General features: G+C 40.3%; 1 protein-coding gene across 7 annotated transcripts in view; it reads right to left on the bottom strand.

Annotated features, from left to right (window-relative positions):
• Window positions 1-17,585, bottom strand: part of GRM1 (glutamate metabotropic receptor 1) — a 339,484-nt gene that overhangs the window by 152,828 nt on the left and 169,071 nt on the right. For all 7 annotated transcript variants that reach the window (XM_073337558.1, XM_073337560.1, XM_073337561.1 and 4 more), the window contains exon 4: window positions 15,768-16,003. In XM_073337558.1, the coding sequence (XP_073193659.1) occupies window positions 15,768-16,003 (236 nt within the window). The remainder of the gene's footprint in view (window positions 1-15,767; window positions 16,004-17,585) is intronic.

Genomic DNA, 17,585 nt, shown 5'->3' with positions numbered 1-17,585 from the left:
TGGAACCATAAACTCACTGAACATTAAATCCCACCAAATGAAGGTAGATTCATCCTCATCATCGTATCCACTCATTACACTCCACACCTGAACCATTATAGCCATTATAAGGACAACACACCCCCATATCTTAATGTCTGTTTTGTCTTAATGTCAAAGTTTTACTTTGACCCGTTAAACTTTTACCCCCAATCGGGGAGATTGCAGATTATGTATTCTTTACGCCACCCGTTCCTAAACCGAATTTCGCTTATAATCTGTACCTTATTCCCTGATAACCAGAAACTTCTATGCTTAAACTCTGTACCGTTTTCTTTTTACTTCAACATCATCTTAATAAAATTATTAAATCTGTAACTTGTTTGTATTGATGCGTGAAAGGAGAAGTCATAGGAGGGGCAACTTTGCCCTCCTGTGTGTTAACGTACCTGTCGCTGTTATGGGGTGCTCGTACAGCGCTATGTCGGCAATAAACCTGACCGAGCCACTTCACCACCAAACCAAGCCCGCAGGCTGTCTTTATGGATAAGACGGAGGTCTGGTGAATCGGGAAGCGGCATTCTCTGCTAGCGCAGCTGACATCGGAGCTCCAGAAACAGCAGCAGTTAGGAGCCTTAACGCTGCAGCAGCAACAACACTGTGCAACACGAACTCCGTGCATCACCGAGGATCGGATATACATGTTTGTAGGGTAATACATTGACCTCCCATTGTGGCAACAATATAATCAGAAAAAAATGACTGGTGGAAAGTCTCGCTAAAATACTTTTTCTTTCTCTACCCTCTTTTTTAAGCCAGCCCTCTAGAAAGTCACCCTCCAAAATTTTCAAACCTGGTGCCTAGCGTTAGACCCATAAATCATTATTTAGGCATCTAAATAAAAGTTGCCCAGTTATGAAAGGTACTGACACCTGTATCCTCCATTGATTTAATGAAATTACTGCGTATTCTGCACCTTTAAAAAGAAGCAAGCCTCTTTTATTTAGGTGCCTAAATATGGATTTAAGATCTTATCTTCAGGCACGTAGATCAGAAAAGGTTGGCCACCCCACATTTCTCTGTTAGTTGTTAATTCCTTAAAACTCCTTCCTTTCTGTGTACCCATCAACAGTTAATCCTAAAAGTAACCCAGTCCTTCTAATATGTTTTACATGCATCACCAGTTCTTCCACTCTTACACCATTAAATATATTCATCTGTTCATGGATGTATCCCAATTTTATATAATGTAAGATACACACACACACACAAAGTGCACACTAGTATAAAGTACATTTTTATATCTCTCTCTATATGTGCTTATGCAAGTGTGCATTTCTTGTATTAAAGTATCCTAGTATCTACAGAATTCATATTGCAATAACAGTGGGAATCCTTTAAAATTATTAATATTTTATGATCTGTTTTAGATAGTATAAGATATATATGTATGACACAGGGATAACTCTATGAACAGACCAATAAAAATATTAATGTTCTAAGTTTTCCATTGTTATTGTGATGGGAGTTCTATAGATACTACGTTATTTTAGTGTGATTAATACAAGAAATGCATATTAGTGTAGAGAAAGTACATTATTCTCTACAACAAATGCTCATCGTATCAAATTTCTTTTTTAAATTCTTAAATGCATCCAATTCATTACTAACAACAACAATAAAGCCCCAATTAGATCTTCATGTCCAAAGTGTACTGAGAGGTAGTTTTTAGAGTAGCAACCTCTGAAGAAATTATGTCAATCACTCAAATATAGTCAGAATAACACAGAGGGATTAGATTGTTGGGACAAAAGGTTCTTCTCTGTGCAGACCACTACTTGTCCATCTCTTCCAGCCTGCAGTTGTATGCTCAACTACCAAATCTTTTCCTTTTCTTAATATAGATGGAAGAGCCAACTCTAGCTGTAACTACCCGAATATGAAAGGGAAGGGCGGGATTGCCATCTAGTGATTAGAGCAGGGGATTGAGAGCCCGGGGTTAAAGGCTCTCTTGCTGATAGTCACTGACTGTCTCTGTGACTTTGGAATGTCCATGGCTCAGTTTAGCATCTGTGACATAAAAAAAATATTTATCTACCTTGCCAGGCTGTTGTGAAGTTTTACTAATAAGTATGCAAACTGCTATCAAACCCTGATAATAAATATTTAGTATGAGCTTGGGCTCTGATCCCAGACAATGAGTCTTTTTATTGTCCTTGTAGTCTTCGAGCAACAAGAGTAGTCCCTTGATGTAACAGTTTACCTGTCTTCTTCCTACTTGATGTCACTTCCTGGGCAGCAGGTAAGCAGGTTGAGAAGAAAACTGATTATGCTGAGAGGGTGAGATGAGTTCATGTGATTACTGAAAGAAGTCAGAGAACAAGGGAGGGAAGATAGGTTATTTAGCTACTATCTAAAAAAAACTATACTACAGATAAAACAGCCCAGTCATTGGTATTGCATGTTTATTATCTTTTTGATTGGTTGAAACTCCCTTACCTGTCAAAGCTGTAAAAGGATCAGTTATTTAAAAATGGGATATTTTCTTTAGCCCTGCAGGTGGCCTTCTGCATGGCATATCACCAACCTAAACAAAATACAACACTCTCCATAGTTCATCAAGCAGGTCGGTCCTTTGGCAAGAACACAGTAAGCACAGCTTTCTTCTGGGTGACAACATTCTGCAATCTGCAGACTCTGCCCTGAGTTTTAAAACATACTAAACTTTTGAAATCTTGTAGTGCTCGTGAAGCTTAAATGAAGTTAGGAAGGCTGCAGGCTTCATTTGCAAGCTGTCTGGAAATGAAACCTCTCTCACTTACTTTCATTTCCATATTCCAAATTGTTCTTATTTTCCCAAGCTGATAGACTCTCTAACATTAATGCAATTATGTTAGATCTATTTCCCCCTTAAAAGCTAAGGCAGAATTATAGTAACACTCCTCTCAGCATTGATAGTCAGTGCCTAAATCAGATTTCTGCTTTTAAGTACATTGGGGACTGGTTAGCTGCAAATGGAGAAATTGATATAGGACGGCAAGTAAAGCTGCTGACCATGGGGAAAGTCTAGTGATTCATGAACAACTGGACAGGACAACTGTAGTGATTCATGACAACTGGATGCTTAAACTAAATCAAGGACATGCAAAACCATGATAAAACCAGCTCTTCTGTAAGGATCAGAGATATAGGCAACCAAAGAGAGGCACTTGAGAAGACTTGATGCCACTGAAATAAGACGCTGGAGGACAGTAAGGGGTGACCTTGCTGGATCGCATGTTGCATGAGGTCATCAGGAGTGAGACCTATGTCTGTGGTTCAGAGAGAAGCTGCAGAGGGGAGCCTGAGATGGCATGGGCATGTACGAAGAGTATATGAAGTGAATCCTGTTGGGGAGGCATTTGAGATTAGCATTCATGGGCAGAGATCAAGAGGATGCCCAACAAAAGAGTGGGTTAGATGGTGTAAAGGAGGATGGATGGAGGAGGCGTGAGCCTGGAAAAGACTGATCCCAGCAACCAGTCTCAGTTAGCTGGGAAAGGGGAAGAAGGAGAAGCAGTAGTAGTGACACTCTTGATATTTTCTATTCTAAGTACGCAGAAATATTAGGTACTCTCAGATAACTGCATAGTAACCATTGGAAAATGTTGCCATTTAACCACGATTATAATAGTGTCTTTTTTTTTTTTTAAACTAAGCTTCAAAGAAAATAGGAAGCAACTGAAATGCAGGTCTTTCAATTGAACTCCTGAAAGAGAAGTTACCTATCCAAGATATTTGTACATGCTGGAGTATATATTATTTTTACTAGCAAAGTTGAATGAATACCTAATATCTCTTCTAGTTCCTGGATTCAGTTGCTTGAATTTAGAGGGGTTTCACTTTTTAAACTACACTTTCTCTCTCCTCCTCCTCCGAGATGATAAATTCCGTGTTTAAAGCAGACCAGAGTGTAACTCTGATTCTTGCCAAAAATAGGTACTTAACCTTCAGAAAATACCATATTTGCTTCATTTGTACACATTTGCGACAGATGACTGATGCCTAAAGGTAACAAGCTTGATATCCATTTTAGACCAACTTAAACAGCTGGGCACCAAAAGCATCCTCAAAAACATTTGGCAGGTTCTTTCAGGATATCCACATTATCCTTTAGTTTTCAAAGGGAGGAAAAACAGATTTAAGTGCAAGCAGGGTTCTCTCTCACTGGGTCACAGAAGCAGTGAAAAAAAATATACGTAAATTTACTCTCTCAATCTCCCATATTACATTATGTAAGCATCGATTCCAAGTCTGTAACACTGGCCATGGGACTTTCAGAAAAACATCCAAACAGGAATTAATTCAGGAAAGACACGCTCCAATTCAATCTTGATTTAAAAATTTCCAATGCTGGAGCTCGTTATGGATTTAAGAGCTTAGTGGCAAAAGTTCTACGAAATGAGACTTGCACACCTAGTACAACAGTGCCACAAGTAAAGCTGAAACATCCATGAGGGGAATTGGTGTCAGAAGTTGCTGACTCACTAATTAATCAGACGCAGTGAGACTATGCCCTGTGCCTGTGCAGGAGGGCACAATGATCCTTTCCTTGATGTCTCCACCTATGAAAACGTCATGCACCACTTCAATCCCTCGAGGGTGCAAGTCACTACAAATGGAGTTGAGAGGTCCTGCCCCTGCCCTTGAACTGGCCAGCATGGCTGATTAGGGCTTAGAAAGGGGAGTGTAATGCACTCCTCCATGTCAGGGAGCTCCAGGAGGGATTGTGTGTCCTTCCACACAATCCTCCCCCAAGCCGCCTTTAGGGAGGTGCAGCTTCATGTCACCTCATTACAGGCCCATATGCAAGTTATAGAAATTGGCCCTATACATTTATAATTCCTTCCAGTTTGATTTCACTGAAATGGTGAGTGTACAGCTGTTTATTTCTATGCCTATGGTGTATGTGCGTGTGCTGATATTGTTTAATGCGTATTATAAGTGTGTGTTTGATATGCCCCTCAAAAAGTGGTCAGATTTAAATTCCTCCACAAGCCCCTGGTTTTACAGATCCACAATTGTATGTTTTACAAGGCTGGAAGGAAGATTACTCATTGCTTCGTTTTGATGCTAACCACTTTTGAAGTTATCATGATAAAATAACTGTGCAATACATTTAAAAACAACAACAGAAACATAAGCATTGGTAGAAATATTAGACGTACAGTGTGCATCTTGGCATAGAAAAGACCAAACAAAGACATACTATTTTTTGAGAGATATGAATACAAGCACCACAGATCTAGTCTCAAAGTGTGATAGATGTGACAAATGTGAGTCACAGAATACCTAACATCTGTACAACATTCCAGAACAAATTTGGCAAAGGTAGGATTTCTTAACTTTTAAGGCTTATTGTTTAGCCAATTCTGGCTGACTATTCTAATTGCTATACTTTGAGATTAATTAATTAGAAAACAACAGAAGAGAGACGGTCATTATTTGGAGACAATCGATTTCCATTTCCTGGCATCTGAGACAAACTTTTAAATGACAGTCCACCATAAGCTAGTAGCATGTTCCAGCAGTTGCAAAGAAATGTCAGTTCATACATATTTGTCAACATTTTCACTGCTGCACCCATGAGTGATTAGTACCATTGTAAATGCAACTGTAGTAATGCACAAGCCAATTGTGTTTGCTGAAAACCTGGGGCAAATAATTCCAGACCACACTATCCTGCATCTTATAAACTAGCTGAGGAAGCTGTACAGATAGTTAAGAACCTGCTTCAAAAGGCAGTGGATAATCAATAAGATCCATATTTGATCCTGCTGGGCTACTGAAACACAGAGGATGAAATATTGTGATTACCCACTGAAAAATGGATGGGATTGTTAAAGAAACTAATACCAAATGCCCATGGCCTATTACCTCAGGTCAAATATCCAGTTCTAATTAATGGATATATTCAAATCAAATGACAGAAACAAAATCAGAAAGCAGCAAAAATCCAATACCAACTCTAATCTTGGGAAATCCATCAAAATGGAAAAAGTTTACGGTTAACAATTTGTTACTGTAATTTAAGCAACTGGAAAAGCGAAGACTAGCTAATAAAACATTAGATGATGTGTATTCTAGAAACTGGTGGCACAGAAGACAAACCAAACTGATTCCAGTCCCTTCCACGGAGACAAATAAAAATTATTAGGACTAGAATGGGACAAATAATTGACTAATTTTTCTTCTAAATTGCTCTATGTGCAAAACAGTCTACAAAGATTGGAAGTGTGCTATTCATTATTTGAAATTACTTAATTTTTTCAGCCAATAATTCTTGATCTGCAGATCATTACTGATCAGTACATATTTGAATTTGAAATGTGCAGTTCATCCTCTGTTCAGCAATATCATTTCATCTGATATTTTCTCTGTTCCCTACCTGGATAACTTTTAAACCTAATCAACAAGAACATACATTTTGAAATTGGAATGTAATATTTGAAATCCACATTATGACGACGTGACTACACGGGGGCATTCGGTCACAATTATTATTTAGTTTTCCGATTTAAAATTCACATTTGACAAAAATTGGCTAGTCAAGCTTCACAATCGCTTTTCAGAAGTAATGGTGTTAGTGGAGCACTTTTACTAGAAGATTCACCAAAAATGAACACAAAGGGGGTTGTTGGTTGCTATAGTCAGCACAAGCCACACAGCACACAGCTATGGCACCACCATCACTTCAGCCTCAGTTTCCCCTGTGACTCTCCAATTAACTCACTCCCTGTGTTGCAGTTCATGTTTCCCTTTCTTGGGGCTGTTTATTAGACATAAATGTATTAAATTCTTCACCCTTTCAGCAGGATTACCCATGTCCTTTTAGTCTTTCCAAGACACCTCTGTACCTTGGTTTCCCCAGTTCATTTGGCCTCTTACCCAAGACTCCATAGCTATTGCTGGTTTCAGAGCTTCTTATGGTAACAGACATCCGTATGGAGTCCCTTTGGACTATCGTGCTTTTCCTGTGCCTCTCACAAGTCCCCCATTACTCTACCAGACCCTTTATGGGATCCTGCCCTACTCCCTCTGGGCAGGTGGTCCCATTGGCTCCACTCCAGACCCCAGTCCTACACCAGGTCTTTCCCATCCCCGTCCTTGACTGAGAAACAGATCCAACCTTTGTATTTCTTGCCTTCCTCATATAATCAGTCACATGGCTCTGTGTCCTGATCCCCACTCCCAGCTTGGTCCTTTGATCCTTCCAGGACACTAAAAGTCTCAGAACAACTGTTCTTAAGGGAACCAGCCCTTGGATACATGGCTGGCAGACAATGGACCACAAATATTCTTAAAGGGGACAGACTGCCTTGTTAATTGCATAAACGTAGTTAAAGTGAAATTATTTAAAAATAAAAAAAATGCCTGCCCAGTTTTAATTATGACTATACATTAGTAACAAAGTAAACCTATACACCAGACACAGATAGAAGTGTTACTACAAAACACAGTGATAATATACAAATCCACCAGAAACAGACTGAATTAGAACTGATTAAACTAATGTCATGCTTTTCACATTACATTTGAGGCTTTATTTGAAGGGGAGAGGACTCAGAGTTCTGTAACCATGCTGTCGCTTTCAAAATGTAGGGCAACATTTTCAAACTTGGGTGCCTAAATTAGGAACCCAAATCCATATTTAGGTACCTAATTAGGTGGATTGATTAATAAGTAAACTGCTGTAGATGCCATTGACCTCAGTGGGAGTTCTGGGAGATTCAGCAATTCTGAAAATCAGGCCACTTTTATTTAGGTCCCTAAACATAGATTTAGGAGCCTAATTTTAGGCATTCATGTTGGAAAATGTTGGTCTCAGTATCAATGGTAATGAAGCTTTCATAGTGATCATGCAATATGAAATTGCTGGATTGAACACACAAGTCAAAAATGGTCCGTTTGTGTTATATTTTAAATACTTAACAAAATGCAATACTTCAAATGTCTAATGAAGGTCATCAAAGCAGCGGGAAATAGAATAGAAAGAGAACAGTAAATGTAAGTTATTTCATTAGCCTAGCCTCTCTGGAGATCTGTGTTTCAATCTTGCTTACGGATCCTGAGTGCAATGAATTAAATTGTCTTATCTCAATCCATTGGTTTATATCACAAAACATTTGAATATTAGTTCACAATTATAAGTGTGTGGTCAGGCGATCCTGAGGACTAAAGAAGAAAGTGATGGAAACCTCATTTAAAAATTGGACAAAGCAGAGAACAATCTGATATTGGCAAGGGAGGGACTAGATAGCCTAATTGGTCTTTTTCCCACATTAAATTTCCTTGATCCTGTAAAAGCCTGAAGAATAGTCAGGAATGAAATACAGTTACATTTAATATAGGCTAATATTGGTTTAAATTAAGTTCTAAATCATAAGAACAAGAAAAGATACATAATTACCTTCACTACAGTTTGTTTCCCATTGCTACCATTGCTATTATTCTCTCCCTTTAACAGTCATTTAAAAAACCAACCCCCTCCTCCTCACCTAGACCCTCAATATTTAAAAGAGATCCAACTTTAAAAAAAATATTTTGTTAATTGCGCTCAGACTGGTGAGTAATATATATTCTACCCACAAGCGGAAACACCTTCATCTCTACAAAAAGAAAAGGAGTACTTGTGGCACCTTAGAGACTAACCAATTTATTTGAGCATGAGCTTTCGTGAGCTACAGCTCACTTCATCAGATGTTTACCGTGGAAACTGCAGCAGACTTTATATACACACAGAAATCATGAAACAATACCTCCTCCCACACGTGAGCTCCTTCTGCTTGAATGGATTGCTAGAAATTAGCAAATCAAGTATTCAGCTCTCTGAAGTGTTATTAAGTATGTAGAGCTCCTCAGATATCACTAACATTTACTTCCCAAAGTCTAAGAAACATTTATATTGGAGTGCCTTACTCCCTCCATGAGGGAAAAACATTATTATAGCATTTGTTCCACCTTATTTCACTGATGATAATACTATCGCAGGTGAAACCTTAGGTTTGGAATAACTAGGTTGTGAGGAGTCACAGCTCTAGAACCTAGGGCTGCCAGTCCCTGAGGGTCTGCTGCATCCATATGGCCACTCAACTGCTCTGGCAGATCACTGATCTATGAGCCATGAGCCAAGCACCACAGGCTGGGCCACCCACAGAGGGCCTGATTGGCAGTGCTCCTAGGTCCCTGAGAAGTCCAGGAGCACTATTTAGGCGGTGGAGAGGGCACCAGGATGTTGTCTGTGCAATTAGGTGGATCCCCAGATGGCTGCTATGATAGACCCTTCTCTGTTGCTTTGGTTCTTGACTTCTGATCCTGGCTCTGCCCCTTGGCTCCAGCCCTATACACTAGGGCTGACTGCAGCTTTACCCACTAGGCTTATCTACCCATGCCCTGCCTGTGACATAGACTTCCTGAAACCACAGGTTTGCTTCTGGCAGGGTTGACTTTGCCCTTTGTCTTTATGAGATTGAACTACCAGGGACCGATGACACAGGACAGTAGTGTCACCAGGCAGCTGATATTGGAGTCACCCTTCACTTGCAGGGGGGTCAGGGCACCTGGAGCTGCTTCAGCACTGAGTGGACAGGATGGCCAGTCGGAAGCTGCTGCCTGACCCAGAAAATATCATGCTGGAGGGAATGGCTAGAGCCACTTCAAATCTAAGAGGGCAAGCTGGCCCCACCCACCATCAAAGACAATTTTTGACAGAGCTGGATGTAGCCCCCAATTTAATAGGTCCACTACATGACATCCAGCCCTGCTCCCCCTCCCTCTGTGCTCCACATCGAGCCCTGCTTCCTCCTCCCTCCCGCTCTACCTAAAATCCTTATCCCTCACCATTTGCTCAAGGCTTCTGCCAGGCCCTGGTGCTGAGAGAAGCCTGCTGCGGGTTCTGGCCAGAGGACCCACTGGACAGAACACCGGACAAGGATGCTGGCTGCGCTCCAGCAAGAGCACTCCCTCTCCCCACCTTATCCCTCTCTGCTGGCTCCAAGTTTCCCACATGTCCCTGGCACCAACAGGAACTACCACAGGTTCCACAGGCAGAGTTGGACCCAGGTGCCCAGTGGCTAGAGTTGCTAATGGCTTGAAAGTATCTGGATACTTGGGGGTGGAGTCTCCCTTCCACTATGGTCCCTGCATTGTGCTATAGCAGTGTAAACATGCTGTGAAAGCCGCTTACCTGGCTAGGGGAGTGCAGGAACTGTGTAGTACAGTCTTAGGCCCTTTCACAAGTCCTGGTGTAGGGTGTGTGCGGAGGTGGTAGCAGAGTCCCTGTTCAGTAAACCCTTCTGATACATGTTTTGTGCATAAAGGGCTCTCTGTTCTGAAGCTAGATTTGGTCTTTGTTCTTGTTGTTGTGGTAGTAACTTACAGACATCCTTTGCTCCTAGATTGAAGGGCTAATGACAACCTGAAAACTGGCAATCTCAGTATCACAGATTAGAGAAGAGTCAGATAAAAAAGGGAAAACACAATCCAACGGAAAAAAACCTGACTAAGTAAGAATTTGAGTAAAGGCACTTGTATCAGCCTTCTCTTCAGATCAGTTACCTGGATTATGTCACCTGGTTTCCTTACTGATTTATTGAAAAGTGTTATATCTAGGCTGACTACTCTATTGCATAGCCTGCACACAAGTCTTATGTACAAAAACAAAATCAATACATTTTATTTTTGTGCACTTCTTTTTCCCAACCACTGGATTTATAGGATTTCAAAGCATTCACTGAATTCATACTGAGGAATGGTCAGGTATATGCCTACTGAATGTCAGAGCACAGATTATGGCTCTGGTGGTTCAATTCTGTAACAGAGGAGGCTGAATGTGGTGGAGCTATCCAGAGAGTGCACATTATTTTAGTCCATACATTGATATTTTAAGTGTTAAAACCCATCATGGAAATTATAAATACAAAAATTGACCCTGAACCCAGCTACACTACTTGCTGTTCCATGATATAATATTAACATATCTGCATGTCTATGCTGCTTACAAAGGTAATAGCTGCATATGCTTTATTTGATGAGTGCCTTATTTATCAATGGGATATCTTGTGGGTCTTAAAATTTATTTTGTGAGATTGTATCTTTGAGTGCCAGGAGGATCAACAATCTGGTCCAACAAGAAAGTATTTTGGCAAATATGAGTTACCAGAAATTTGCAGCTGCTTTCTTCCAGATCCAGAAACACTTGATAAAAGACCAAGAGCTGAGACTGTTATCTGGCAATCAATGGCTTCTTCCACTAGTTACATTTATGATTTATCATAGATAAACACTTGATTAAGTCTCTCTCTCTTTTTAAAACCTAAAGATATCCTGCAGCTTTATCGGCAATAAAACAAGACTACAGCTGTCCTGTCTCACCACCTATAATAAAACCTTTGATTAAATAAAGTTACCATCTAGCTATCTCCGGGAAGAAAGTAGCCACAACCAGCGGCCAAACTGAGTTGGAGAACTTTTAGAAATACTAGTTTTACTCAATAATTAACAAAGAATTCTTATACAAATATGTTCTTTTACCACTGCCGGTCATGCTACAAAGACTGTGTCCCTGTTTCCTTGTACTCCCCTCTCTGTCTGTATCCATCTGTTGTCTTTTGTCTTATACTTAGCTGAAAGCAGAGACTGTCTTTTTGCTCTGTGTTAGCACAATGGGGGCCTGGTCCATGACTGAGACTTCTAGGCACTATAGTACAAATAATGAATAATAATTTACCCAGTGAAGGTTACTTAAAGTTAAAGGCTTCTCAGATAATGCATACCTTAATTAAAAGGCCGTAAATAACTTACAGTGCATCTTTAACAAGTTTTACCCTATATGCATAGAAATAATTGAGCCAATAAATAGCAAACTGTGCTGACACTTTGAAATTCATTTCAGTAACACAGTATAGCACTAACAGAAAGCAAGATACATACAGTGAAATGATAGCTGAAGGAAAACCTACGTATAAAATAAGAGTAGCACTATTGCACAAAACTAAGGTAAGAGGAAGAAGCTTGAATTCATGTGGAAGGATTTTTCAACTATCAAATATATCATTGTTTTAACATTTGATTAAAATAGTATTAGATGTGTTTCAGAGTAACAGCCGTGTTAGTCTGTATTGGCAAAAAGAAAAGGAGTACTTGTGGCACCTTAGAGACTAACCAATTTATTTGAGCATGAGCTTTCGTGAGCTACAGCTCACTTCATCGGATGCATACCGTGAAAACTGCAGCAGACTTTATATACACACAGAGAATATGAAACAATACCTCCTCCCACCCCACTGTCCTGCTGGTAATAGCTTATCTAAAATGATCATCAGGTTGGGCCATTTCCAGCACAAATCCAGGTTTTCTCACCCTCCACCCCCCCACACAAATTCACTCTCCTGCTGGTGATAGCCCATCCAAAGTGACAACTCTTTACACAATGTGCATGATAATCAAGTTGGGCCATTTCCTGCACAAATCCAGGTTCTCTCACCCCCTCACCCCCCTCCCAAAAACCACACACACAAACTCACTATCCTGCTGGTAATAGCTCATCCAAAGTGACCACTCTCCCTACAATGTGCATGATAATCAAGGTGGGCCATTTCCAGCACAAATCCAGGTTTTCTCACACCCCTATACACACACAAACTCACTCTCCTGCTGGTAATAGCTCATCCAAACTGACCACTCTCCAAGTTTAAATCCAAGTTAAACCAGAACATCTGGGGGGGGGGGGGGTAGGAAAAAACAAGGGGAAATAGGCTACCTTGCATAATGACTTAGCCACTCCCAGTCTCTATTTAAGCCTAAATTAATAGTATCCAATTTGCAAATGAATTAGAGTTTATCAAACTAAGTTTAGGTTATAAATAACAGGTGAAATTCAAAAGAAACCAGGATAAATTTTTGAATCAGAGGGTAAAATTCATGCCTGGGAGTGGCCAGTCAAAACAGTGCAAATTTTTACTATAAAATACTACAAGTGAATTGTTCACAAAGCAGCTAGAAATCATAATTATTCAGCAAATAATTCTCAGCAACAACTGTAAGAAAACTGATGTGCTCACAATTAGTTTGCCAATGGGAAAAGATATTAAATTCACTGAGAAAATTACTAATTTTGAATTATTTGCCAGCTCTTGTCATGCCAGAGAATGTCTATGTGCAGATAGATATGACCCTGTTCCTTTGTTTCAGTGAATTATGTTATCAATTTTTGCATCACCTTATCATGCATGCTTTCTTTGTGAGTATTACACATTGGGGTGGAAGAAAAATATAAACTTAACAGTGTGGGAAAAAGAGGGGGAGAATTGCATAACTGATTGATCAGTTTTAAAGCCACTCAACCCTCCTTATGTTTTTTTCCTCCAGTAATATTTTTATAATCCTGGAAACAGGGCTGTTCAGAAAACAAACAATTTTGGGAGGAAAAAAAATGAATTTTGTTTCCTGTTTTAGTCAAAATTTCACTCTGACAGAAAATTTCTCACCCGCTATACCAGACAGTTGATTCATTCCACTTACATTGACCAACTGTGTTTGTACTTACTTATTCTATTAAACAAGGGGCAGGGATGCCTAGGTAGCCTTGGAAATGTTTTAGAAATGAAAAGATTGATGTCAACAGTTCAAATGCAGGCCAAGCCTGGAGTTGAAAGTCTAAAAGTCATTACCATACAACCAGAGACAAGGTTTTATTGTACCAACTTCTGTTGGTTAGAGAGACAAGCTGCTCAGGCACACAGAGGGAAAGGTACTCCCAGCATCACAGCAAAATGCAGGGTGGAACAGATTGTTTAACATAAGTAGTTAGCACGTATTGTAAGGGACCATTCAAGGTAGAGTGGCCCGCTAACACCTCAGCAGTCATACGGTAAAAAGAGGGGGTTAGTGGGTTATAGATTATTGTAATAAACCATAAATCCAGTGTGTCTGTTCACGCCATGATTTTTGGTGTCTAGCAGAGTAATGCATTTAAGCTCCCAGGCTCGTCTTTTGAAAGTGTTGTGCAGGTTTCCTTTCAGGATTGATACAGAATGATCATGTGAAAAGTGTTCCCCCACAAGTGATAGGGTGTTTTTGTCTTTTATAGTTTTCCTGTGTGTGTTCATTCAAGAGCATAGTGGTTGTCTGGTTTCGCCCACAATAATCTCTCCGGAACACTCCCACACTAGGATCAACTTTCTGGACACCACCATCAGCTTCAAAAATGGAAATGTACAGACAACCATATACAAGAAACCCATGGAAAACCACACCTACCTTAATAGATCCAGTAACCATCTCAATACAGCAAGAAATCTGATATCTACAGCCAGGAACTCATGTACCACAGGAGAAAGTCTAGAATATACACCTTAGTACCCTTAAAACCGCCTTCACCAAACAAGGACATGCCACCAGAGAAGTAGATCTCACCATGGAACAAGACACCCAAATACCCTGAGAGAACCCACTTCAATACAGTAATGAAACCCCCTCTGACTGCATAACCCTCATTGCCACCTACCACCCCACACTGGAACCCATATGGGGCATCATCAAACAACTACAGCACATACTTGATAGGGACTCCATCCTGAAAAATATCTTTCCTGACCCCCCACTTCTGGCCAGCAAACAACACCCCAACCTCTCCAAACTCATCCTGAGAAGCAAGCTCCCCACAGACCACAGCACACCAACTAAAAGCGGCACAAGACCCTGCCAGAACAACAAATGCTAAACCCGCAGACATATCTCCACTGATACAATGATCAACACCCCGCACAACCCACCTTTCAAGTTCCATGGATGTTACACATGCCTAGCACAATATGTGGTGTACCTCATCCGGTGCACTAAATGCCACAACAACAACTATGTGGGTGAAACCAGACAATCACTATGCTCTCAAAGGAACTCACACAAGAAAATGAGAAAAGTCAAAAACACCCTATTACTTGTGGGTGAATACTCTTTACAAAGTGATCACTCTCTATCTGACCTATCAGTCTTCATCCTGAAAGGAAACCTCCACAACACTTTCAAAAGATGAGCCTGGGAGCTTAAATTCATTACTCTTCTAGATACCAAAAATCATGGAGTGAACAGAGACACTGGATTTGTGGCTTATAACAACAATCTGTAACCCACTAACTTCCTCTTTTTTTTGTCATAAGACTGCAGAGATGTTAACAGGGTACTCTACCTTGAATGGTCCTTTACAATATGTGCTAACTACTTATGTTAAACAATCTGTTCCACCCTGCATTTTGTTGTGAGGCTGGAAGTTCCTTTCCAGACCTGAAGAAGAGCTCTGAGTGGTTTCAAAGCTTCTCTCTCACTCACCAACAGAAGCTGGTCCAATAAAAGATATTACCTCACCCACCTTGTATCTCTAATATCCTAGGACCAACATGGCTACAACTACATGCATACATTACCGTACAATGTCTATTCCGTGGCCTATACAAAATGATTTGGTATTGGACAGATGTTCATATCACAAACTCCATCACATTTGGCATTAATGGCATCCTTGTTGGATGCAGAAGAAACATGTGCATTTGCAAGAGGACAGAGTTACACTGACAGGGCAGTGGGAGAGCTTGCATAGCCAATGAAAATAGCACATCTGTTAGTGAGGGCTTTGGTCTGAGAGCTCTGAGTTGAGCATTTCTCACCAGCACTAACTTCACAATAAGAAATCAGGGGGAGATGGGTTTCTCAAACCACATAGATCCAGATGAAAAAAGGATTTAATTCTTTACCGGTGCAGTTCTTTTGAAAGTTGGGGTTCTCTAGAGGGTGTCCTGGAAGACGACACTGGAATCTGTGCTGCCAAAATTCAGGAAACCAGGGATTTCGGGTGTTGGTGTCCAAACGTAACTTCAAAAAATAGTCATCAAATGACAAGACCTCTGGGGACTGCAGTTTGATAGTGATTCCTCCATTTGCTTCAGGTTCATAGCCTTCAATTACTTCATCTCTGTCTGCCCAGCCATCACTGAAAAGAGGGAAGGAAAAATTGTTACAGAGATACAGGAATCTGGTGTGAAAGATCACCTAGACAAAACCAAGTTGACACCCTTGAAAAGATACTGTCAAAGAGCTATCCAAAGCCCATTCCAAGTGAGTCAAAAATGTATGCATGGAAGTGAAAAGCTAATTGGAAAAATTAAGGTGACTGCTCTGGCTAGCAACGTCTAACTATTGTCATTCTGAGGGCTGATTAACTCATTTGGAATGAAAGGGAGATATTTATCTTCAAACTGATTTCTTTGTCCCACTTGAAATAGTCCAGGTAAGCTTCAGGTGTGGGATGCTATATTTTTTGTGATTGAGAGAATACTGCATTCCTCATTCTATTCTGTAAGGGTCTAAACTCAATGGAATCATAATGATTTTTCAAAACCCTGGCACTTTAACACTACATAGCTGTGATCTCAGCAATCATGGCTCTGGAAGCTAGCAGAATAATTCAAATCAAACAAACAGAGAAATGCATCAGTGTGGAAGAGAGAGTGGGGAGGAAGAATGCACAGGAAAATTGAATCAATTGAAAAGAAAGCCACACACTCTGTTTTTGCTCCTTTTGGAAATTTATGAAAACATGTTTTTCTTACAAACAAATGGCTTTTATTTATTTTTACTGTCAATCCAAACTGACAGTGCTAAAAATAAAGACAATCCTAAAACCCTGAGGAGAGAAAAAAACATTTCCCTGACCATATTACTTGATGAAGAGTCAATTTAGTGGTTTTGAATGAGGTCACTTGGCTTAGCATCTGATTTTTAAGTTCGTTCACTAACTCCAAGTTCACTAATTTAGCTGCATTCTCCAATTCTTCTTTGACTCCCCTTAGAACACACTTAGGTTTAATTTATGTGCAAATGTAAGTCAGCCCACTTTAATTTTAGTGTGCATAGTCATGTCTCCAGAGAAATAGATTATTTTGACATCTAAAGAACTAGCTGCATCCATCTGGAATGACAACAGCAGCACTGAAAGAATTTAATCTGTTTGCTTCAGCAACAGCAGCAAGGAGATCAACAAAATCAATGTGACTGACCACTAAGAAAAGAACATCTGGCCTATAGCCACCAAAACATAGGCTCCTTCCAGTCTGAATCTGCACTGATCATGCAGAACTCCCAACAGATACATTTACATGGGCTCCATTCTAAGGAGTAGACCGTACCTTATGCAGAGGCCTGAGCAAGGTGGAGTGTTTAGACTGACCAGAGATACACCTTTTAAGGCAGGATTCCCTCTTTCCTTCCCTCTTGCTGTGGCCCCATATACCTCTAGCAATTTAGGATACCCCCTGCAATAGGTCAGCTGTGCAGTTCTGGAGAGGGGAGGAAACCAGGGCTCTTCCTATTCTCACCCCTCCTTAGCTGTTTGCTTGGGGGAATAATTGGGTGCACAGTGCCCACTTACTCCTCAGCACCTATGCCCAAGGACTGACTACCACATGCACAGGTGTAGGGGGGTGGGGGGAGGTTTTTTTTTATAGTCCATATAGTGCAAATACCAATCTAGCCCTATAAAAACAGGAGAGGTCCAAAATTTGTTTCTTTTAAGT

The sequence above is a fragment of the Lepidochelys kempii genome, chromosome 3, assembly GCF_965140265.1.
Source record: "Lepidochelys kempii isolate rLepKem1 chromosome 3, rLepKem1.hap2, whole genome shotgun sequence".
NCBI classification, from domain to species: domain Eukaryota; kingdom Metazoa; phylum Chordata; order Testudines; family Cheloniidae; genus Lepidochelys; species Lepidochelys kempii.
The sequence above is the reverse complement of the archived record's forward strand: the minus strand, read 5'-3'. Positions and strand labels throughout refer to the sequence as shown.